Source organism: Clarias gariepinus, chromosome 5, assembly GCF_024256425.1.
Source record: "Clarias gariepinus isolate MV-2021 ecotype Netherlands chromosome 5, CGAR_prim_01v2, whole genome shotgun sequence".
In the NCBI taxonomy this organism is placed as follows: Eukaryota; Metazoa; Chordata; class Actinopteri; order Siluriformes; family Clariidae; genus Clarias; species Clarias gariepinus.
In genome coordinates, this window is record NC_071104.1 from 26,912,854 (window position 1) to 26,938,467 (window position 25,614).

Below are 25,614 nucleotides of genomic sequence, written 5' to 3' on the forward strand. Positions count from 1 at the left end.
CATCAATTAACATCAAGTGTTATGGCAGAATTGCCTGCCACCTAACACACAGTATGAATGCAGCTCTCTGCTCTCTGTTTCACCCAAATGAGAATGGGTTCCCTGGTGAGTCTGGTTCCTCTCTTGGTTCCTATTTCCATCTCAAAGAGTTTTTCCTTGCCACTATATGACCATTTTAATTCATACACATTCACATTCCATACAAACTTAAATAATTATTTTGATTGTGTAAAGCTGCTTTGCGACAATGACAACTGTTAAAAGCGCTATACAAATTAAATTGAATTAAATTTAATTAACTTATATGGGTTTTTTTTTTGTAAGACCATAGAAGTGATATTTACGTTTTTTTTATTAAGATTATAAAAATTTTTATATAGTTGTAAATAGGCTATAAAATGATTAATAAAATCGTTGCTTCAAAACACAATTGATTTATTATTGATTGGTATAATCTTGAAGACTTAATCATTAATCAGATGATTCAACCAAAAAGGGAAAACCAGTATCACTCAAGCCAAGTACAGGAATACGTTATGCAGAATGCACTTTGAACAGGACCTGACTCAACATCTACACTATGACAACTGTGTGCAGAAATCCCTCCACTCATGGTCACAAACCATTCAAAGCTATAATGAAGGGAACTTAATCTTAAGCAGAACTTAAGCAGCTCAACCCCACTTAAAGTGACATTTGCACAACCATCCTGTTGTCATATGATTACTTTGTCTGAGTTAAATCTTAGCCTTGAGAACTTCACCTATCTTACAGCACTAACAGAAGGTCTAGGGAGAAACTACCCAATAGTTATATGTCTCACAAAATTTGCACTTCACCAAGTGGTATGCAGATGCTACGTGGGGTTGCTGCATTGGGCTCGTGGCTCATCAATGACCTGACAACGTCGTTCAGCAATGACAACTTAAAATACCGGACTGTTGGATTCACTCACCTGCCGTGCACCATTGTGGTCTTTTCCACTCCTTCAGGTAGCACCACTGTCAGTAGCAGCTCTTGCTCCAAAAGATTCTCCTTCTGTTCCATGGTGGTGTGTGTTAATGCAGGCACATGAGATGACACAAATGGACCATGCACCACTGCTGGAGGCAGGGGGGCCTTGTTTTTAGATGACCTCCTACAAAAGATAAAGAGCAAACAATGAGATTTAGGCCAGAGATAGACAAGAGTATGGACACACTGATCTGATTATTTAGATACACACTTCCTAAGGATTTCTTGTGTCTTGGCTCACAGCTATGATTAAGTGTGTTTAAACTATTACGTCATATGGAACTAAACTTATGCAGAGGTCTGGCCTCTGTTAGTGTCCACTTCAAGCGAATGATAGTAATCAAGCATCGAGTGCTGGCCTGGACTCCACCACTGAGCTGTCATTTGGAGAAAAGGAGAGTGTATATCAAACAATACATTCGATCATTCTGCTTCCAAAAATAAACAGGGATCTAATTCAGTTAAGGGAAGTACAGGTACTCGTCATTTTTAAAACTTTAGTATCAGCCTTACTGTAGGCGACTATATCTGGGCTCTATGCATTATACAAATAGAATACTAACTTACTGTATATATAGTGTAAAGAGACAAAGAGACCATAGAGGACCTGTTTTTAGGTATATAATTTAATTCCAGAAAACAAAAATATTATTTTTACATTGGCATACCTTGGTATACATAATAAACACAAATCTTATCTTGCAGATCTTGACTCCTGTTTCTGTGGAGCCTTAAGGTATTAAAACAAGGCTATCATGAACACCAGCCTAATCAGAGTAAACTCTGTGGGAAATGGACTGTAAGTGATCCTTTATTTAAGACTCAAAGCAAACCGCTATTAAATTTGGGAGCCTGGATTCACTTTACACGCAAGTCACAAGACATTTGAATGAAATGCTTTATTCACGGAGATGAAGGATAAAGGGGGGAAGCAATAGATGAAAGCACAACAAACAAGATCCATGCAAACCTCTTTAAGACTTAGATTTAGACAAGATTTAGTAATGTAACACAACGATAGATGACAGTACACTATGTGATACTGCAATAATATGTAGATTAAGGGTTAAACATTTCAGATTTTATCAGTCAGTGGGGAACAGAAAAGTTGGTTTAAATGCCTAAATAATCTAAGCTTGACAATTATTCGACCACAACGACAACAAAAAAAGATAGATAGTATACAGATATAATTCAAATACCACAGAACCATCTGCTGATCTGCTGCAGAGCACACTTTTGTCTAGCATACTGTATATTATTTTAATGACATGACTGTGATTTGATTTAGTGAACTCTCTGTAGAGTCCTTCACTGAGAAGTAAATATCCTCCTGCTGGGGACAGAAATCTCCAGAACATGTATACGTTTAGTCTTCATGTTATCTTTAATTTAACTAAAGCTGAGAAAAGAAGTAAGCCAAAGCAAACAGGCATTTGTTTAGGTAAGGGCAAATCAGCATACCATTAGGTTTCAAATTGACCTTCAGACTCGCAAGGCCTAAAACAAGCAGACTTGCAGTGTTCAGGTCATGGAGACACATAGTGCTGCACATCTGTTTCATTTCCACAGATCTATTTTAGGAAGCTCAGTATACAAACCCATATAAAATTAAGCATGATGGAAGTCTTAAGCAGCTACTCACAGTAAAAATAATAACAACAACACTGTTTTAAATGTAGGAAGAAAAACTGGTTGATCCTCTTACACATGACTTCCTATGAATAGCTCTTTGCATGTACCGCATTATGGTCAACACCATGATTAAGTTGCTGTTATACAGTAAGTTTTGCTTTCTTTTTAATAAAACCTTCTTGTACTTAATGAATTAAGATACATGGTCAAGTTTGTCACCGTTTACTCGGTCACATCTATACAGCTTTATCCTGTGTACAGGGTCGCGGGCGCGTCTTTACACAGGACAGGGTGTCAATCCATTGCAGAGCACAAACATACACACAGTCACACTCTCCTTTACACATTATGGGCAATTAGCCTAATCTTTGGACTGTGGGAGAAAACCGAAGTACCCAGAGGAAACCCAATAAGCACAGGAAGAACATGCAAACTACAGTACATGCACACAGAACCCGAGGCGGAGATTGAACACAGACCATGAAGGTGCGGGACAACATTGCTAACTACTAAACCACCGTGCCGCCTCAACTTTATCCGAATAAATATTTAATCAATTGAGATTTTCTGAGATAAATCTTTCACAGGTGTTTTTCGTGTTAAATTCCACTAGTCAGATTTGATCAGTGCTGAAATTATACCAGCCTGAAATATGCTAGCGATGTCAAAACAGTGGTAACCAAAACTTAAACCTTAAAGTTTAAACTTAAGTTACACAAAACTAGGAGAAATAATGATGGTATTGTTCTAAATTCTATAAAGGAAGAACACATTTGATAAATGCTAATCTATCCATCTAGCATACTTTCAGATAGTATAGAACCCTCAATTATTAAACAAACACACAGGAAGCTTTTAAGAGTTTCACATTATCTTCAGTGGGCAAAACTGAGCATGCTGTCTGGATGGAGGTATGCCAAGCCCATTCTCCTCTGTCCATCACACTGACAAAAGCTGTGAGCTGATATAAGAAAAGGCGTGCAGATATAGCTTCCTTCTAAGTTTGTTACACTGCCATGTGACACAGCATCAGCAGCAGCTTTGAAAGTTATGGTTGGTTAACTTTATGTGTTTGGAAGTTGTTACGGTGAAGAATTCTGATCTAGGTTTACTATATTTGTCCTGCTCAGAGAGCCCTTAAAGGGTTTTTTTGTAGATCCCTACAGTACTCTCTGAGAGTGCTAAAGAGAAGTGAGAAAAGAAATTCCCTGAACTACCTTAGAAGAACCCTTTTTTCTAAGGGCATGTACCAAAGTTGTTAAAGTCCATGGCAACACAGATTTAAATACAAGTATCTACAAGGGGCGTTCAAGACTTGTAATGAAATTACTCAAAAATTAGGGCGGAAAACCAATGGGATTTAGTACAGTGCAGTGATGAAACTCTTAGCCGCAGTAAAACATTTAAATGGTGCAAACGTTTTAAAGAAGGTGTGAATGACAATCCCGGACGAGGTGGCTCGGAGCCCAGTGCAGTCGTTCCTGTGAACATTTAGCAAGTGGAACACCTGATGCTGAACATGTCGCCAACTTTCAGAACAGACGCATCTGTCAGTGGGAATTGTACATGCAATCATTTCCAAACAGCACAATTGCACATAGAGAAATATATAGAGAAATAAAGTTAGGTTTTTATTTTGATAACCTGGTTCTGTTATCCTGTGCAATCAAAAGTCCTGGACTGACTTGAATGGCCTTTGTTTAAAAAACAATTGTTGTGTTAACAAGCCATTTAACAAGGACTTAAATATAATATATATTGGAAACATACCATATCCACATGACTCCTATTTTTTACTTATTAAAAGGTACAAAAACATATTTTTCTTCAACTGATCAGAACTGAGTGTGTCAGATCACATAGTATCTGACAGCGGCATCTCCCTGGCAATGTATAGTAAACAAGTTAGGAACAGTTCTAGCGCTAGAAAAGCACGTAGGAATGACAAAGCAAGGTTTCCACAATTGTTTTGCTTTTACACAAGTTGTGAGTCACTATGTGTATTTTGTATACAGTTCTAGTGAATAAAAAAAATACCCTCATGAAACAGCAAACTTACAGTAGGTGAACACTTGTTTTAATAAAATTTATTAAAATTGGCTTTGTACACTGCCTAGTATTAAACTGTGGCAGGAGAGTTATTAACCATAATGGCTGTAAGTTTTTTCATTGAAACTCATTTTTTATTACATTTTGAGATTTTACCAGAAGAATCATGAAATCCTTTTCAGAATTCATCTTGTTCCCAGTGAAAATAAATAAAATTTAAAATAATTAAGCAAAAAAAAAAGAAGAAAAAAGGAATAAATAAATAAACAGCTTGCCAACCTTTTACAGTTTTTTAGAAAATATCAATCTTCGTATCCCAGGGAACAAGGCAAGGTGCCTTGGAAACACCAGTCAGCCTATACTGCAGGTCTTTGCACTGTGGGAGGAAACCACAGAAACTGGGGGAACTGACCAGACAACATGCAATCTTTACACATACAGACAAGAGGCGAGATTTAAACCCATCCTATCCTGGAGCTACCACTAACCCATTGTGCCATCACTTTATAAACAATCTCAATTTTCATGCAGACTCTGATCACTCATTAGTACAGTAATAACTAAAAAAAAATACTACGTTAAATTGGTCTATATATCAAGCTATAAAATAATATAAATTCTAGCAAATTTTCTTTTGAACTTGGGGTAAAGAGAGTAGCTGATTCGAGCTAATTCGACTGGTCCAGTGGTAGATGGTGACTCAAGAAACTTGAGATGTTCACAAACGTCTACCAATGCACTGATAGCATTTTGAATAGCTGCATTACTCTTTTGGTTTGGCAACTTTAAGTATCTAAAATTTCACCTTAAGCAGTTACATTACATTAATGGCCCTTGACAGATGCCCACATTCAAAGAGATGTACAGAACTGCTTACAGTGCTATACTGTAGTAAGAAAAGCAAACACACACACCTAAAAGAGTTAAGTACTTATTTTAAGTAATTAAATTTAGCACTTCAGGAAGAGTGTAGGGCTTTAGGTGTCGTTTGAAGACTGCTAGTTAAACAGCAGTAAAGACATCTATGGTACAGTATGTCATCTGCCAGAAGTTTTGATGGATGCATTCCATGGACCCTGAGTGATGGTGGGACCAGTCGAACAGTGGTTGTGGGTTTGAGGAATCATTAAGGACAGTGTGATGTGTCAGAACATGGCAAAGGCTTGTTGTTCATATCACATTTTAAATTTTGTAGCTAATCTGCTGCTTGTCCATTTTTTGGCACTGTAGGCAAGTGTTCTAAATCTGATGCAGAAAACAACCGTAAGCCAGTAGAAAGTCTGAGTGTGGCAGATGTGGACCCTCTCTATGAGATGTGATATGACCAACAAGCCTTTGCCATGCTCTGCCACTAGCTCTAAGACGTATGAGTCTGGTTGACTGTATCAAACACAGCTGAAAAATGGAGGGGGAGGAGATCAGATGACATTTTGGCTAATCAAGCAGTATGTAGCTTCTCAGTGATTGCCAAAAGATGGAATGTTCTGTTTTAAAGCCAGACTTGATATGATCTTGAAGGCTGTTCTGTAAGATACAGTATAGAGACAGTTGATTGTAGACGGTATGAGGATATTAGAAAGAAATAAGAGAAGTGATACCGGTTAGTAGTTGCTGATGTCTGAGTGTTTTAGGGAATGGGAATAACCCTTTAAAACAGTTGGCACCTTACCATATTTAGGGAGTCATTAATGATAAAGAGGTGGAGGTCTGGTGAGATGGCCTGGAGAATTATAGATTATATCTAATAAACAGGGGTAGGATTTTAGAACAAGATGACTTAGAGGATATTTTCTGTTGATTTGTTGGAAAAATGTGCCAGTGAAAGAGAAATTGAATCCTGAGTGTGTAATGTAGGAGGTGGGGTAGGAGTTAAGTACCGGAAGATTTTCTTTTAAATTTTATCAAAAAAGGTGGCCGTAGCAGTCACATAGCGCTAAAAAACAAAACAAAAAAAAAAACAGAGGCTGTTTAAGTGGTAGAGAAAAGATGCTTTGGAGTGTGGGAGAATCTTGCCAAAACCTGCCAGATTTAACTTTTATGATTAGATTTCTATAGAGCATGGTAATAGACAAGATCTTTTTCAAATTGTGAATTATTTCTCACTTTTTCTCTAGAGGTTTTAATTCTATCCAGTTGCTGCACAACAAATCTTTTGAAAGTACATATTCATTATCACCCTTTGATGCTCTGAAGACTGAATAATCATTTAGTCTAAAGCCAAATATTGCACTCAGTCACATTGCAATACTCATTGTAATACTCATTGCAATTTTCTGTTTATTCGATTAATATTAATTGAAATTATTGTGAGACAGTTATTTTAAATAAGCTTTGCATATTATCTACTGTGGCATTTATGACTTAACACCAATAAAGAGCCTTACCATAGTTCTCTTCTATCTTTGCAATAGGCGTTAAAGTCACCAAAGAAGCAATATCTATCAGTTAGTTAGTAATTATAATATAATTATAAATATTAATAAGTTGACGGTGCATGTACAAAATAATGAAAGTACATAAATACAGATTCTAAGATATCTTAATAATGATTGTAAAAAGAGGCTACAATATCGTAAACTCTATAGCTAATTGGCTAAACACAAATGTACACAAGCAAATGTAGATAGACACAATGCAAACACAGGTTTAGACAAACAGTTCCAAAGTCCAACAATGTTTTCCCCCCAGTCATCACCCTCTTCATTGCAGAACCGGCATTAAACTACTGTATAATGAAGTACTCTGTTGTTTTACGTCATTCGAAAGCCTGATCTCATAATCACTCGTGTCTCCCCCAGACACGTACACACAGCTATCCTTATTAATAAATGGTAACTATCAAAGAGCAGAAATATTTGCTTCCATGTGAGTGAAAGAAACACTGAAGAACTGAAGAAAAGTGATCTAGACTTTGAATGGCAAATGTTTACTTTTAAAAAATGCTCCTGAAAGACATGGAAGCTTCCCGGTAGTGTTTGGTAAATGAGTTCAGGTTGTTTGGTGAAAGAGCTCTGTTTACCCCTCTGGCTCTAATATTCAGACAGGCATGTAAGCGCAATACGCATGTGACGGGGTGCCTCACACAAAGCCCTATTTGCACACAGTGGCATTGTGCTTTTTCAACACCTAACATGTTCTAGCCTGACCTGCCAGAGGCCTCCTCCTGCTTCAACTGGCTAACACCAAGATTCGATCACTCCATACTCATTCATCAAAGACACACCTAATTTCACAGTACTCCTAACCGAAAATTGGCACAAACACCCTACTGGGGGGGAAAAAACATGCCACCGTGACAAATAAGTTTTTCACAGTACACTAATCTATACTTCAGATCAATGTGAAGAGCAATTGTACATTTAGCTGTGATACTGACAAAGTAAAATCAGGTTGCTGACATTTCCCTCTGCCCAGGAGTGTCTGACTACTTAATGGTGTTAAAAGACTGTATGAGTGCCAACTCAGCAAGTCGACCAGTGCCACAGCAACATATGGGAACAGATGTTCAGTGGGCATTTGGCCTGCTTCGTTTCAAGAACACCTGGTGCTAGGAGAAGTATGCAGTACAGCTGCAGATGGTTTGCATGCCCTAAAAAGAAGGGCTCAAGAGCCCAGACAGCAGGCAGAAAATTGCAAAGAGCACATGGTACTGTATTCAGATAGCAACAAACCCCAATAAACAAGTGCTGATTCTGAAGTTTTAGGGTGGTGATGATTCTACTTTTGATTTAACAATCTTAGCAGTCATAAAGTAAAATGACACTAGAGGATACCCCAAAATATTGGGGAACAAACTATTAAATAATTGCTTTATTTATTAGAACTCAGTGAACTTAAATTGCACTGGAAAAGGAGTTTTCCAACAGAACACTAACTTAGCAGGATGTAAAACTTTTACGGATTGACACATACAATAAATAATATAAATGAGTTGTGAAATGTTACCCCATTCTTTTAGAAGGGGCACAGGTTCAATGCTCAGGTTGAAGATTATGGAGATATAGAGCTATACAGTATACATTGGTTACCAGAAACAAGTGTGAAATCCAGCATCTTTTTTTTATAATGCCAATCAAGATAAGAATAATTAATTTTCTGCAATAAAATAGCTATATAACAATTAATACTTAGCATGAAGTCTTTTCTTTTACAAACCTAGCTGGATCTGACTGGGCATAGAGTCAAAAAGACGTCTGCAGTACTCTGGGATGTTTTGCTTAATCCATGCTAGCTTAATTTCTGATAATGTACATAAATTTGCCAGAAAATTACAATTTACTTGAGAATTCCAGAGTTTCAGACATTTTTCGTCCAGAGATGGACTCTGCTGCTTTAGAAAGTAAGTGTGCTGCCCCATATTTGTTCCATCTGTTAACTAAACTAGCTGATTCTAATAAGCACAACTCTTCGTTCGGATAGGCAAGAACTAATTAGTGACATGATCTGTTTTGTGCACAGTGAGAACTGTAATACATGGCATATGTTGTCTTAATACCTTCGGCCATCACTATAGGGATGTGTGATATTTGCATAGCAAATATCATGTGACGAGGCAGAAATTTAATCTCATAGATCAGAATGAATGAACACTGAGCTCTAGGACATACAGTAGCAGTCAAGATAATAAATTACACAAACAGCAGTTGGGGTCAGAATGCAGTGCAGAATGCATGCTTGACTATTTAATGAAGTTCTAAAGCTTGTACTACTGTTTCTGCATTTTTATCTGGAGTAGGGTTTGCTAATCACACATGAATGGTAGAAATAATAATATGGACAATAATTTTTTCACTAGTTCTTAAAATCCCTGATAATGATTTCATTCACCATGAAGGGGGAAAAAACGTACATTACATTTATCAGGTTCATTACTTTTTCTGTTCATAAACCAAAGCGTGCAACCAGTAAATCTGATTTTAGACTAGCCATGCGTAACAGGGCAGCGTGCCCATTTTCAGCAGTGGTAATATAGTGGGTGAGGACTGAGGGAGGCTGAGGAGTCTCATGAGCTTGATTAATGTTTTTATTGCTTACTCAGCAAAGGTGACTTGGCCTTTCGAATCTTATGTAATTACATATTATTTTAACCGCATTGAATTGAGCTCAATACATGGAGGTGACAAAAAGGAATGTCATGCTATATAGAGTTACATTTTGTTTAGATTCCATGCATTCCAGTTCTCATTATTACAGAAATAAATAAATGCCACTGTAGGAAACATTATAAGGAGAAAGATTGATTCAAAAATATGCTTAGACCATCAACAACAAAAGTATCTAAATTCCGAGCTAGCCAAGGTCGTGACCAAGAATTTGTGCAATACTCTGGGCAAAAAAATGCTGTAATACAGCTGGCTATTAAAGTGCTTCTGGAAAGTGTGCAAGCAATTGCTCTACTGAGGAAAGGTGGGTTTATATTGTGAGCTTTGAACAATGCACCAAAACTATCCTGCTACCTACTGGACTACACCCAGAGTATTTTAGGAACAGTTTACCGCTGCTAAGCAATCCAATGGGAATTAAAATATTCTATTCAATATAAACACAACACAATAAAAAAATTCTTCATGGCATGTAAAGAAAATAATCTGCATACTTGTATAAGAGCCAAAAACAAAATAGAGAGTTAATAATTTTCAAAACGTTAAAAGTTATAAATGCTGCCTACAAAATTAAACCTAGTAAAAGAACCTATTTCATTTGGACACATTTTCACAACTAATTGCTCTCTTACCTCCTGATGCACTTGATTAGGTTCCCCTGTTTACAAAGCTGTCATAGTTCACAAATCCAGACAGAAGTTCACACAGAGTCAGCTTCAAACTGCCTGTACACACGAACTACCTTAATGCCACGCCTTTGCTCGTGACATCAGAAAGCTTCGCTTCGCATACCTCTCTCACTCCAGCCAGCTGTCATAGAGAACTCCTTCAATGCTGAAGAGCTATGCGTATGTGAGTGAGTGTGAGCGTGTAAGAGTAGCTGATACTACTGGTTCAGCCTTAGGCAATCGTAAGCAGACTAGTAATCACTTTTGACTCTTTGGACGGCAGATAAATGACTGTGGTGTGGCCCTTCGAGCATTAACATACTTATCCATTATACTGTGTCTGAACCTATGAGGAGGGACTTGCACTAATTCAATCAGGCTTTATCTTTATCAGCGTGGGCAAGTGTATTCTTGCAACTGACATGTACACAATACCCCCCCTTACCTCAAATGTAGTTGATCAGCCAAGGCATGTTTAGTTTTTTTTTTTTTTCTCAAGTCTGTTTTTTTTTGTTTGCACTAAAGCTATAAGGCTGATGTTGTTAAGAAGTGGGGAAAGTTTACTGCTATCCATTTAGCACTATGCAAACTGAAATACAGTATCAGTTCTAGCCATATTAGGTTTTAAATAATATACTTCACCTAGCACACAAATACTTATGGGAAACTTTACATGTGGGATAAAATTATTACGAAAAGAAAAAATGGAAAACAATTCTATCTGCATTTACAGTTAATAAACATATTAAGAATACATCAATAAATCTTGCAAAGCCACATAATAGAAAACAACTATTTGTTATGTAATTTTTTTTAAACAACATTGGATTATTTAATTCATTCATTTCATTCAGTTTTTCACTAGCAGACCTATGACATGCAAAATAAATTGAAACCAATACTTAATTTGCTAATTTATTAAATATTATATACTCTAACTATCAAATTGACATGATACACCCAAACACAAGAAACATGTAATAAAGCAAAAGTGTTCATTTTAATTTTATCTAACTTAAAATCTACAATGTTCACTGCACGGCAAGAGCATGATGTATGTACTCACATTCCTGTACAGGCATGTTGGCCTAGTGGAGTAATTAAATCATGTGACAAAAAGCTGAATTTGCCAAACCTTAAAGCATGAAGTAAGCCTAAAATACCTGTGATAAGAAAGCTTCATATCTGAAACAATAGCTCATCAACACACAACAGCTGCTGATTAGATTAATTTCCTCCAGTATCACTGACTGATTTACTGTAGTCATTATCATTAACACAAGACAAGACTGCCAACATATAAGCCAAATAGTTGTTATAGTCAGTCACTCTTCTCTGTATTTCGATACAGATGCTGTGGCTCATCACACATGGAAGATTTGTACTCTGCTTAGAAACATTTTTCATTTTCACTTTACCCTTTCTTTTATAAATAATATAATCAGCGTACTGTAAATTTGTGCCTGTTAAGAACTACTGCTGTAATCATAAAGACTTTCCTGTACTTCTCCCAGGCCACTTGATCACAATATGATACTAAACATCCTTTCAACACCCAAAGAATACTGTTTGTCTGTACTTTTATACAACTGTATACCGTAATTATTCATGATTCCACTATCTGATGCAACCCAGAAAGGATAGGTTCCCACTTGCATCCGGTTCCAATGTATCCCTTACAATACATGTCTTCCTTATGCTGTCTCAACAACTGATGTTTCTGGGTTGCTCATTATGAATCTACAGCTATGTCTGAATTTCTGAAAAGCTGCTTTTTGACAATGTCTAGTAATAGAAACACTTTGCAAATCAAATGGAATTATATCTCCCAACCATAATGTTAAAATCTTCCTCTCCTGACCTCTCAGAGCATGACTTCACAGGTCCTCTTGGGGTACGCTGTGGTGTCTGGCACAGGGACTTTGAAGATGAGACTTGTTTGGTGTATACCATGGATGCTCAGTCAGATTGAAATTCTGGGAAATTTGGAGGATCAACAACCTTAAACGGTTTGCCTGCTAAGCTCCATACTGTACATGGCAGGCTGTGATGAACTTTCAATCATGCCCAGCATTACCTTTTCTATAACAATTTGTGCTACATTTTCTTTTTCGTTGGATTGAACCAGACAGTCTGGGCTTTGTGCTGTGGGTGTGTTGTGGTCTCTGGCACCAGGATGTTAGGGGTCGATCTTCTGGGTGATGTGGGTCGTCCAGTCGGGCCTCTATGGAGTGGACTTGTTTGTCTGGTACATCCCATGGGTGCTTTCGTCAACATAAGATCTGGGAAATTTGGCAGCTGGATCGACAACCTTAAACTCTTTGTCTGCTAAGCCCCAATATGCATTAGGCTGAGATGCACTAAGTTTTCTGTTACCTTTCTATCAGTATTGTCTTTTTCTTCAGCAATTTGTGCTGTAGGGCTTTTCTGTGGGATCAGGACACCTTAAGGGACGGGCCTAATCAGGGCCCTTGTTTAAAAACTTTTTTTGAGGTTTGTTACATGACAAAAGATCCAGCATTTGCATAAAATACTTTGCAAAAACATATTTTCATAAGTATTACATGGAGCTACAAATAACCGGGACTTAGTTTGTTTAGCAGTTTCAGAAAACCATAATTCTTGTTTCAATATGCTGTAATTATAATCTAATGGCATAATAAACTATCTGACCCATACTGGTGCTCAAAAAAGTTGAAGAACTGGCTGTGTGTGTAAGGGGGGTGGTGTTGTCTTATCCTGGTTATTTGGGAAATATATTGCTAAATTACAAGTTTGGAACCTTTTGGTTTTGATTTCCAGAATGGCTTTCCATTAGTGTCACAAATCTCCACAGAACAATAGGTCTGTTTTAAGCATGTTCAGTAAATAGCAGCATTTGTGATGTGTTCTAGATGACAAGATGATGCTGAGACTTTAGCCAAGCCAGCTGTAGCACTTTAAACCTGTAGACAGATGGTCTGTTGACACATTGATCACAAAAGCAATCAGGCAGAGAGAAACTGTGAGAGAGTATAAACAGCCAGCCGCATCATCTTCGGTTCACTCAGCTGCTGTTAGCATTCATTATATTTTGTAAAACCGAAAGCATCCAGAGTTTGGCCAAATGAGCTAATGTCTGCAGCAGTCAGCAACGCCCACTTTGCTTTATTCCATATACTGCAAACAAGAAAAAAAAAGTTACAGCCATATCTGTATACTGTAACCTTCGTCAAATGCACAGTCAACAATGGGATTTACCTAATACTGTATACAGTACGACTACACACAGAGGACCCTAATTCCCCTAATGTCCCTGTCTCTCTGAGAGTGTAACAATTAAGTATCTGTTTCCTTTGTTCACTTTGTATATATTGTAATATGGACCTTGGTTTTTCGAATGAAACCTTAATTTTCTGTAAATACATATGTAATTTTGGTTGAGAATGTGCTGTAATAAGAACAATACAAGCACAGGAGAAATGTTACTGAAATAATCAATTAACCAAAAAGGGAGAGGCCTAGAAAATTCTTATCCTCTTAACACTCTTATCCTTTAAGAAGAGATTACACCCGCATGTTCAAACATGACCCATAATCTCATTGACGTTTACACAAAAAATAACTCTCAGGCTGTCTAGCGTACTTCAGAAAGCAGGTTCCTTAGACTTCTGAATCATTGTTTGCAGTGTGGAAAGTTTTATTCAGCGAGCTGCAAAGAGAACGGGAAAGCATAAAGGCAGGAAGACGTGACCTCGGGATCACAGTGGGAGCTCTTTTATACAGCGTTTGAGTAAAGCACGGCTACATGGTGAGAGGGGTTTGTCTTATTGTTGTTCGTCAATTTCGAGGCCCCCTTGTCCGAGTCTACAGTACAATGTGGATCTTGCCAGTTTTCCTGTCTCCTTTTAAAAATGCCCACAATGTTAAAAACACACTGTGCTGACAAAAACTGCCTGAAAGGTATTCTGACCACAAATAAAAGAATTATAATACTTGTTCGGATTCAAGTGAAGTCTTACCTTTCATGAGTGCCAGAGAAGTGTCAGTTGGTAGGGCAGGTTTCAGTTGATTTGAGTTTAAAACAGGTGTGCTTTGAGGCCTTTAGAATTATTGTTATAAGGCAGGATAGTTGACAGGAGGCAAGACAGCCAAGTATGCGCAATGAAGACAGAGAACGAGAGTTATTCCCAATGGAAAGACAAAGCCCAGAGCCAGGGCCACAGCTGGTAATATTGCTAGAGAGGTCACTAACAGTAAACAGAGGCTTCTTAGGAAAGGTCTGGGAAGACTATTCCTCCAATAACTCGGTGTGTGTTTGTGTGTGTAGTGGGGGAGAATGAGAGAGAGAGAGAGAGAGAGAGAGAGGGAGAGAGAGCACTATGTCCTCTGTGCATCCGTCCCTGATTAAAACAACAACAAAATGTTTTTCCCACACTGCACCCCTCTGCTGCCCCACTCAAACCCCACTAGCACTCTTACTTGCTCACAGAAGAAGATAACCATCTTAGACAGATTACAAAATGCACACATTTTTAGCCATGATCCTAACCTAAAACAGCTCTGCGATATAAATCACCCCATTCCACCATTCCACCCAGTGAACAATGCAACAAAAATTAGGGCAATAAGGGCAGAGATCTAAGGTGGTTGGAATTTTCAAAGCAATACATGGAATTTACAGTACATCTAAAGTTGCAAATACAGTAGAGGTCACTGAAAGAGCAAGTGTGTTATGCAGAGAAACTGGCATCTGTGAAAAAAATTATAATATAATTTTAAACAGACATTCACTTGACAAAAGTGCATGCAGAGGACTTTACACTCTGATTCTGAAGTCATGTATGTAATATATTTTGTAGTGTAAGCCTTACATTAAGGCTTTCATTTGTTGGCTATGAATACAATATCAAACTTTAACATTGCTACTCCAGAGAGCTCTGTTCATGTTCATTTTAACAGGAAGTTTCTATGAATTTAAAATTTCCATGTAGCATCCGGCAAAAGGTTAAAAAAAGGTCTCTCCCTGATGGGACAGCCACCCTGTCATTCACCCATGGCTTCTCCTGGGCCCAATATGTCCTGAACACAAAGTTCCCAGCACATGCACAGACACAGATACAACAAGCCAAGGCCGGTCTCTCTCTCTCTCTCTCTCTCTTTCACACACAAACACAAACATGAATTTAAAATCTCTTTCTCTCTAGATGCTAGTCAGAGGTTTTGACAAGGCTTTAAGATAATGTAGCTGCAAGGATCTGGTTCAAATTAGAAATGTACTCGAATATCATGTACTGTTTATAAGATAAGCCGGCTGCGATTAGGAGTTTCAGGCTCCTAACAAGCACATGGATAACTCCAACTGTGTGCCGGTCACTAATGTGTGTAAACATGTGGAAATAAATGTTACTAAAGAGCCAACAATTACATAAATATAGAAAAAGGATTTTTTTTTCTGGAGTCATAATTATAGCCATTACACAGCATGCTTTCTTTAAAGACAAAGATGCATTGTCTGAGTGGAGATATGTGCCAAAAAACAGAAGCTAGTAGCAGATCACATGCTTAGTTGCTTAAAAAAAAGAATAAAAAATAGAAATAAAATGACCCCTTACTAGTACTTAACTTTTTTTTAGGATGTTACAATAATACTAAACATATCTAAACTAGAAAATAATATAGATGTAATTATCTAGTAAACAAACAGCCCAGAATATGTTTTATATTTTAGATTTGTCCAAAATAGCTACATTTAGCTTTAATGACTGGTTGGCACACACATTGCATTCTCTCATCAGATTCATAAGGTAGTCAACTGGAACAGTTTTCAGTTCACAGGTGTGCCTTGTCAAGAGTTAATTTGTGAGGCAATTCTTGCCTTCTTAATGTGCTTTAGACCATCAGTTGCCCTGTGCAGAGGAAGGGTGGGTATAGAGTCAATAGCCATATTAGTGCTATTACAACTACTGCACAAACGCATATTACGACAAGAAACACTCAGTTGAGTAAAGAGAAAAGACCGTCCATAATTTCTTTAAGAAATGATGGTCAGTTAATCCAAAAAATCTATAGTTTGGTAGAATGATCAGCCTCAGAAACTAATGGCAATTTACAGCACCTTAGATTAGGGCTCACATACAGTAAATGCTCTTGAGTTCAAGTGGCAGGCTTATTTCAACACCCACTGTTCAAAGGAAAATAAGTAAGATAGGAATTTATGGACGAATTGCCGCACAATCCTGGAGACTTAGTCAAAATTGAGGGCATGCTTAACCAGCATGGCTACCACAGTATTTTGCATCGCCATGACATTTCTTTTTGTCAGCAGTGGGACCATAATTTGTTTTCCAACCGGACAATATCCCCAAATACACCGTTAGGTTATGTAAGTGTTATTTGTCCAAGAAGGAGAGTGATGAGGTGCTGCTTTAGATGATCTGGCCTCCACAATCACCCAATCTAAATTAAGTAGAGTTGATTGGGACAAGTTAGACTGATGAGTAAAGGAGCTACAGCAAAAGTTGACTACTTTGAAGAAATTAAAATATAAATAATCTTCTGTGTTATTTAACATAGTACATTATAGATCAAAAGTTTGGATTTTTTTTTCTACATTCTAGTACAATACTGAATTTTTTTCAATACTTTGAAATGACACATATGGCATCAGGTAATTAAGTAACAACAACAACAACAGTCGGTGGTTGTTTTAAAACACAAAGGTCAGCAGTTCTGGAACAGTTCTTGCACTTATTGTGCAAGTATTGTCAAGTGCATTTACAAAACCCATCAAACACAATAATGTAACTGGTTCTCATGAAGACCATGGCAGGAAAGGAAGATCAAAACTAACCCCGGGTAAAAAGGTAATTTAGAGTTACCTGCCTCAAAAAACACCGAATTATAAAAGCTTTACAGAGCATAAGTGGCAGACACATCTTAATATCCCCTGTTTAAAGGGGATTATTGGATATTTTGGATTCCTTCACCACTGCATTACTACTGTATAAAATAAAAAGCGGTAAAATGTTGCAGTTTCTTTAGAATCCTACAGGTGGTACACTCTGTACTTTTCTATATATTGGCATCCCATGTAATGAATACGTACGGAATTATGTAGCAACTTGTATCAACATAGGGTTTATCCACGCTCTAGGTTTGCTCTCACCTCCCAAAACATTCAGGTAGGTCAAATATCTATGCTGGAATTCCTCTATGTGTAAAGGAGTGTGTAAATGTGTGTGCATCCTGCCCTGTGATGGAATGGCATACCACTTTCCATTCTAGCCTCATTTCCTTAATTGCTTAGTTAATTATCCTATTAACTAGATTTGCATATTCAATTGTTTTTTTTTTACGATTCTAAGACGATTATTTTAATAAACATTTAATTAAACTATAATTTAAAATTTTATAGGTGATTTTAATGTGACACTACTATTTTACTGGCATACTGTAATGAAAACGGTATATTTATTATATATACACTCTTGGCCCACATTAACAGAATACAGTAACTGTACTCCTGAGATATTTAAATCAGCCAGTCATGAGGCAGCAGAACAATGCAATGTACTGTAGAATAATATACATAACTACTGTATGTATTCACCAGAGACCTTGTTTTCTTTTTCAGGTTCATCTCAGGCTCTTGTACTGTAGCCATTCCAAACATGTTTAACTGATGAATCATTTCATGCCTGCATGTTTGTTTGTTTTAATGGGTGTGTATAATTGTTAAAGCATTGAGTGTGTGTCAGAACCCGGTCTCCATGTGTTGAGAGAACATGTGTGTCTAGGCATGTGTGTGTTTCCTCCTAGGCCGGTTTTACAGATACAACAGAGATAAATCACGGCCTTTAGCACTGTTGGAGGAAAACACATGTCACACACACAGGAATTCACACACATGCTAATATCACACATGGCACCTTCAAAAATGTAGTTATTAGCTATGTGTCTCTCTGAACCCCTATAATTTCCATCCAGGCCATTGGCAGTGCTCTTTAGATTTATGTTCAATATTCCGCCTCCAATGGTGAAACAAAAACCAACCAGTCCAATTTGCACTGTAATCTAATTTTCTCCCTTATTACAACCTTATATTCCCTAATAACCATCTATGATCGCCTGAAAATATCCCATTAACTTTATATAGTATAGCTTCATTAATCCCCGTAAATCATTCACTATATAGAACTTTGTAGTTCTGCACAGACCGGACAACAATTTAAAAACATATTGAGTCTTAACATCTTGAGCAGGACAGAAGAATACATATGCACTTACGCTCTTTTAAGCTCCATTTGGGTTCATGGAAATGTTTTCCTTTAGACCTCAGCAAAACAGTACCAGACCTAGTGGTGTTAAATAGGGCTATTGAGTAAGAGAGAGAGAGAGGGATGGGAGGGGAAAAGTGCATGTGCATGTCTGCGTGGTATGTGGAGGAGTCATGACATGTGGTATGTACTGTAGATGTATGGCACGTGCAGACAGAGTGAGCATTATGCAGAACTCCTGGGGATATTTTATGATCGGAAAATGAATTTTCCACAATACTCAATTATTTTGGTACACAATAAAGACCTGCAGGCACTTAAGACAAACAATATATATACACACAACGGTTCCACCTATTTCCAGAAAGGTGGAGCAGAATAAAAGTATTCAGTAAAGCTGGGTTTAAATTTCTTGATTCTTAACAAAATGCTAAAATAATTATTTAGTTATAAATTAATATCAGTGCTCTCACAATGTAGATTGGAGTGGCTGAGTTACAGTAGTGCCACTGCAACCAGAAACAGTCAACCGATCTGGCCACTGCTACAACATTCATTTAAAATCTACCAATAGAATGACAGAAGCCCTAATGTGAAACTAGAAACACGGAAGTGGCAATGCCCTAATTCATGCTGATTGATGACGTAAGCAAGACGTAGTAATTGTCTTTAATTATCTTTTACCTTAACACTGAGCAAATCTATTTACATTGCATGACACCTATTCAAAAAGCAGAAGAGAGTAGGCGTCAGCTGTCTTATCTATTACTGTCAAAAATAATTGACAATAATTGCATATAGTGCACATTCACAGTAATTAGGATATGTATTGTTACTGAATTAGAGATAATGTGTAAAAGACTGGAGAAAAAAAATAGCAAAAAAATGAAAAGAATGAAAACACTGTCCAGAATTCACAGTAACCCAATGCCCAGTGCAGTCGTTTACAAATAACTGTGTCCATGGTGATCTTTTGGTACTGAGTAAAAGCATAAATGACATCATAGGTGAACAATAACCCACAATTCTGGCTTTCTCATCGGCAAATTCCAAGACCAGCTGTCGGGAAGGGATAGCCTGCCAACTCCAGCAGTGCAAAATACATTTCATTCCCAGACTCCACTCCAACACCTGAAATTTCACACGCTGGACTTATATAAGTGACGGTATGGTAGTTAATCTTTCTCGGTTTTAGAAACCCCAGTCATCAAAAGGCATTACCCTGGAAGCAGCACTGAAAGTAGTGTAAGTAGGGTAGTGCAGCACAGATACAGCTGAATGACTATGGCTTGTTTGGATTTCCACACAGTTTCACCACAGTCAGCACTGGATAGCAGTTCCAGAGTCACCAATGCTTTTGTGCCCATATTTCACAATCATTCCACTGCTGTTAGGGCTCATGTTGTATTTCAAAATGCCTTTCTCCCAAAAGAAGTCCCCTGATAATGAACATCAGATATTTCTAGAAGCAAAAGTATGCTCTTACAAAAACATTCAAACACTGCAACGTACTTGAATTAAAGTGGACAGAACACAAATTGAAAATGACAGACAAAGCATACAAGGATAGGTTGCACTAAAAAAAGTAAACCATATCTGACACCACATATAATTACCAATTCATATGCCTAATAGCAAAACTAAAATAGCATTTCTGGTATTTCTGGATAAACTTCATGAAGACAGCCGTTTGACAGCCACTCCCAGAGAAGACGCTTCCAGCTACTGGACTGCTTACAGCTTATTTCATTTTCAGCAAGTTGAACCTGAGCACTAATTTCAAACCTTTTGGCTTATAATTAAGCCTATATTCAGCCAACTTCAGCTCCATGCTTCCAAATTAATTTCTTCTCCATATAGCTAAAGCATCCCGGGCTTTAATGAGTCAGTTGGAATGCTAAAGATATTATCTGTCTTATGTGATTCACTTGAATAAACATGCAGTGGTGCAATTTCCAACCAGCTTTAAAGAAAGAATTCTTGATTAGATGAGATTTGTGCCTTAAAAGCTTAATTAAAGCTTAATTTCCTGAATCTACAGTACAAAATTACAAGAACTTTACTTGATGCAATAACATGATTTCTGCCTCTTTTCCATATGGTCTGTTTCCCACGAACCGTCTTTGCTCTGCTTTGGGGCAGGAAATGGGGGAAAGTCAAAGGTTGTGTAAAAGCCTGCACAAACCAGGATGTTAATTAGGGCTAAAAAGTCACAAACAGCAACACCACCAGATAAATGTTGTAAAACAAACATGCACACCACTTTAAAGCATAATCTGTGAACTCTAATGACCCCACTGACATGTTTTGTGTGTGTGTGTGTGTGTGTGTGTGTGTGTGTGTGTGTGTGTGTGTGTGTGAAACAAAAAGACGAAAAGACTTGGTAATGGTGGTAACAGACTAGCCGACAAGGGACATAAATTTACAGATTATATGATGGTGTAATTACCTCACTGCTTAATTTTCTTTATGACTACTATTTCAATATCTGACTTATGTCATTGATATGCAATTTCCTCACAGCAGAGAAACCGCACTTGACATGTGACTGCAATGTGTAATATGCTTTGCAATAGTGAATCATGGCTGCATCTTGTCTATTGATGGATGTGTATCAACAACTTAAATCCCAGTTTATAGGTTACTTATTTATCATAATATTTAGTTATATACCATTAATTATTTGTTACCTACAATGAGAGTGAAAAATGCAAGCTTAGATTCACTGAAGGTTGCCCTGAATTTAGGGGGTAATTTTAAAACTGAATCATCTAAACACCCCAGAATCACTGCTAAAATCTATATTGTAAAGACCAATATTGTGAACCACAATATGTAAAAATTATTTGGCTCACATTCCCTATTAAAGTTTATTTTTTTCTGATCCATATGACTAGGATGAAGATCTGCAGAGTGATTGGCCAGAAAGACAGTACACAGCATCTAACACAGAAGCACTCTATTGCCTGTCATCATAGAGCCCGATGAACAAACATGTAAGCAAACTTGTCAGACTCAATGTCAGACACAATATTCATTACTTGGAAACATTCATTCCCTCTTTCATTTTCCATACTGCTGTATAGGGTCATAGGGAGCCGGATTCTATCACACAGAATTTAGGGCACAGCGCAGGGGACACCCTACAGTACATAAGGGCACAAGCACATTTTTACAGCATCCATCTATCCATCTAGGAACCTCTGTAGTCCAACTAGGGACCGTAAAGGCCAATGGTGATTACCATTGTATTAATTCCCAATTAAGACATGGTAGGACCTCCGGTTAGCATTCACACATGCATTCACACACTACAAGCAATTTGGGAAAGCCAATTATATGACTAATATGCATGTCTTTGGACTGTGGGAGGAAACTGGAGTCACAGGAAGAACATGAAAACTCATGTGTATAAACTTATGTGCACACAGATGACGAGGTGGGAATCGAACCCGAACCCTGGTGGTGCAAGGCGACATTCCTGACCACTAAGCCACCGTACCGCCACAATATCCCTCATTAGGCAGGAATCGAACCCGGACTCTGGAGGTGCAGGGTGACAGTGCTAAGCACAGGCACAATAACATTCACATGCCCAATAATATGCTATACACCAGTCATCCTACAATGCATGTCTTTGACCTGTGAGAGGGTACTTGGAGGAAAACCAGAGAACATGCAACCAGAGAACCATGACCTCAACCACGGAGGCGAATGGTAACCATGCTAACCAATGCGGCATAATTTTCTGCCCTTATTTGAAAACATAGCATTCGATTCTTTCATTAAAACATGTAGGTATAACTTATTTGCAGTTTGATAGAAGACAAACAACTGTTGCTTACATATCATATGCCTATTCTGACCATACTGTACACATACAGTAAAGACGTTGCCACATCCTTTAATGCCACTCCAGGAAGGTCACTGGGCATAACTTGGTCACACCAATGTAAACTGTGTGGCTGTAGACTGCTGATTACCTGGCTCAGGTGTGCTTAGAACTGAAACGAAATATTCTGGCTGGGAGTCTCTGAGGACCGGATTGGAAGGCTGTGTATTAGACTAAAATGCCCTGACAGACAATGAGAGTAAAAACATAACATAACATTTAGTAATGAATTCTGTAGCCTACCGTTTGTGAGATGTTCTGCTGTGATGTGCGTCCTGAAGAACATCTCCATCCATTCCTCTGCTCGGCTGTATGCCTATTACACAAACCCCTGGACTGCAAAACAAAAATACTGTAAATCTAAAACCAAAAGCAAGCGCGCGCGCGCGCGCACACACACACACACACACACACACTTCCTGACTGCGCACCTTCCAAGCTCACTGAAGCCACCTGGCAGGAAGAGTGAGCTCAGTTCAGCGCGCAGTCTACAGTCCTGTAACAAAGCTACCCTGTTACTGATGGGGAAATAAATTATTCTAATGAGCACAACCGGGCTTTGTGATTAATAAAGATAATCTGTGACGAACTCACCCGGCTTGTCCTTGATCCTCAGCACGGTTCTCAACTCTCATCAGTCGCACTCCGTTAAAACGTCACTTTCTCGAACCTTAAAACACATCCCTGTCCCTCTGCCTTCCACATCGTTTCCCACCCAGGCAAGCTGCTTGTGTCCCGCTTTGTTTTGAAACTCAAAATCTTGCGACTCCTACCATTTCCCCCCCTTTTCTCTCTAGCTGTCCTGCTGCACTCAACAGTCGCTCCTCTGTTCCGGATCCCCGCCTGGACACACTTGCTCTTTAGCTCTGCAGTGGAAGACAGCAGAGAGACTACATATTCCAGTCATGACACGATGGGCCGAGTCAGTGCCAATAAGCGCCCCCTGCGCTCCTCTTTCACACACTGCGCAGCTTTCTCAACGCGTCCACGCTGCACAGGGCTCGTACTTTCCGCCCCAGCAAAAATGAAGAGTGAATAATGTGCTGTGCCTAAAGCCCACACACAATAGGCACAATATGCAGGACACAAAGAGAAACAGTTAATGTGGCACAGTAATGTCACTGCTTGTCTGAAAAACTTCTCTTGTGTCTATTTGTCACTGCTTTTGGATTGTTCTTTGAATTAAGTCACTGCTTCTGTGTTTTTTTTATTTTATTTCTTTTGATCTTTATCAATGCTAATGTTCTAACATTATAATAATTATTATTTTTTTGGCTTTTGAACTTCTCTGAATAAAGTCACTGCTCGAGTGCCTTTTTTCACTGCTTGTCACTGCTCCTGACATTTTTTTTTTACTGCTTTTGATCTTTAAATAAAACACTTTTGTGCCATTTTTTCACTGCTTTTGATCTTGTCACAAAAAAGCCGCTGTTTCTGTGTCATTTTGTCACTGCTTCTAAACCTTTTTTTTTTTTACTGTTTTTGATATCCTCTAAATAAAGTCACTGCTCCTGTGCCATTTTTTCACTGCTTCTCACTGCTCCTGAGACATTTATTTTTGTTTATTTATTTGAGACATTTATTATTGAATAAAGTCACTGATAGTGCACCCACCATAGTGTAATATAATAAAAACAAAACACCAAACACACTGTAATACTAAATACGGGTTTAAAAAAAAATTTTGTTAGAGCTTCATGGTTTGACTGCCCAATTGCTCAGAAGCGAAGCTCTGGGGAATTTCTTGCACAACAGTGACATCCTGTGGCACAAATTCTGTACAGCATGAGAGCAAAGCTTCAGTTCTTGGAAACTCGATGTCTACAGTATATTTTATATATTTTTTTTTCTTTAGCACTGTTGATCCATTTCAGGAATGGCTTCAAAAATGTGTACGAGGGTGAAAAAATTTAAACAAACAAACAACAACAAAAAAACGGTTGTGTCAAGAAACGGCTTGCCAAATGGCCTGGAAACAACCATATAAGCTATTGAATAATAGTAACCATTCTTAAAAATCAGTTGTAATTTGTTGTAAGCACTTACTCTTAGTGCTGATACCCTGCCACTACTAAGAGTCAGTATGGGAACTACAGTCATATATAAAAAATATATACATGCAATCCCAACCGGTGAGCATTTACAACTATTCTATTCTATTCTATTCTATTCTATTCGAATGTCATTCATCTTTACACATGCTAGCTAGCCACATGTTAATTTAATAAAGGCATGCTTCAAAAATAAACCTGTTACATTTAACCCTTCTAGTCATTTAAGAGCAAAATGCATCCAGGCAGTAAAGAAACCTTTCAAAATAATATTCTGTACCTGTACATGAATTGAATGTACTGTACACCATGCCCACCATGTTAAACAGCAATAAATAAGCTTTAATTATAGCCTAAATTTTTCTTATTGTAAAAATTGAGGCAATGTAGTTTTTGTGTGTGGATTATCTACTGTATGTACAAGTATATAATTCATAAAAACATTGGGGCCACATAACACATCACACCTTCGGACATCTTCAGAAGTCCATGCCTTGATCATGGTTCGGATTTTTTTGTGTGACAGAAATGTTTGTATATACTGTATATGTACTGTATATGTACAGTGGGTCCCAAGTATACCCATCTACTGTTTGGACAAGTCTGGCTAGATGTGGTCTTCATTGGAGAATATCCCCCCAAAAGGTGACGTGGAAACAAGGCTAAGCAATTTATTGGCTAAGATGAAAAACATAAGAACTGGCTTGCAGAAAAATGCTAAATGCCCCACACAGCCCTCCTTGCAAGATTTTTAGTCTGTCTGGGATTAACTGAAGAAACAAAGATTTAAGGCAGCCTAAATCCACAGAAGATTTGAGGTTGGTTCTCCAAAATGTACCTAATGGCAAAGTCCTTTAAAAACTGTGTGAAAGTATAAATAAATTAATAAGTGAATAGATTTTAAAAAAGTCACTGACAGGTGAAGTGAATAGCATTAAGTATCTT

General features: G+C 37.9%; 1 protein-coding gene across 2 annotated transcripts in view; it reads right to left on the reverse strand.

Annotated features, from left to right (window-relative positions):
• Positions 1 to 23,510, reverse strand: part of cobll1b (cordon-bleu WH2 repeat protein-like 1b) — a 38,426-nt gene extending 14,916 nt beyond the window's left edge. Inside the window, exons 1-3 of one of the 2 annotated variants that reach the window (XM_053497019.1) lie at positions 23,213 to 23,510; positions 22,862 to 22,954; positions 956 to 1,138 (exon numbers count right to left, since the gene is read on the reverse strand). In XM_053497019.1, the coding sequence (XP_053352994.1) occupies positions 956 to 1,138; positions 22,862 to 22,954; positions 23,213 to 23,253 (317 nt within the window). In that variant the 5' untranslated portion in view covers positions 23,254 to 23,510. Of the gene's footprint in view, positions 1 to 955; positions 1,139 to 10,432; positions 10,561 to 22,861; positions 22,955 to 23,212 lie in introns of those variants that run through there. The other variant, XM_053497020.1, reaches the window with a different exon arrangement.
• Between the last annotated feature and the right edge of the window lie 2,104 nt (positions 23,511 to 25,614).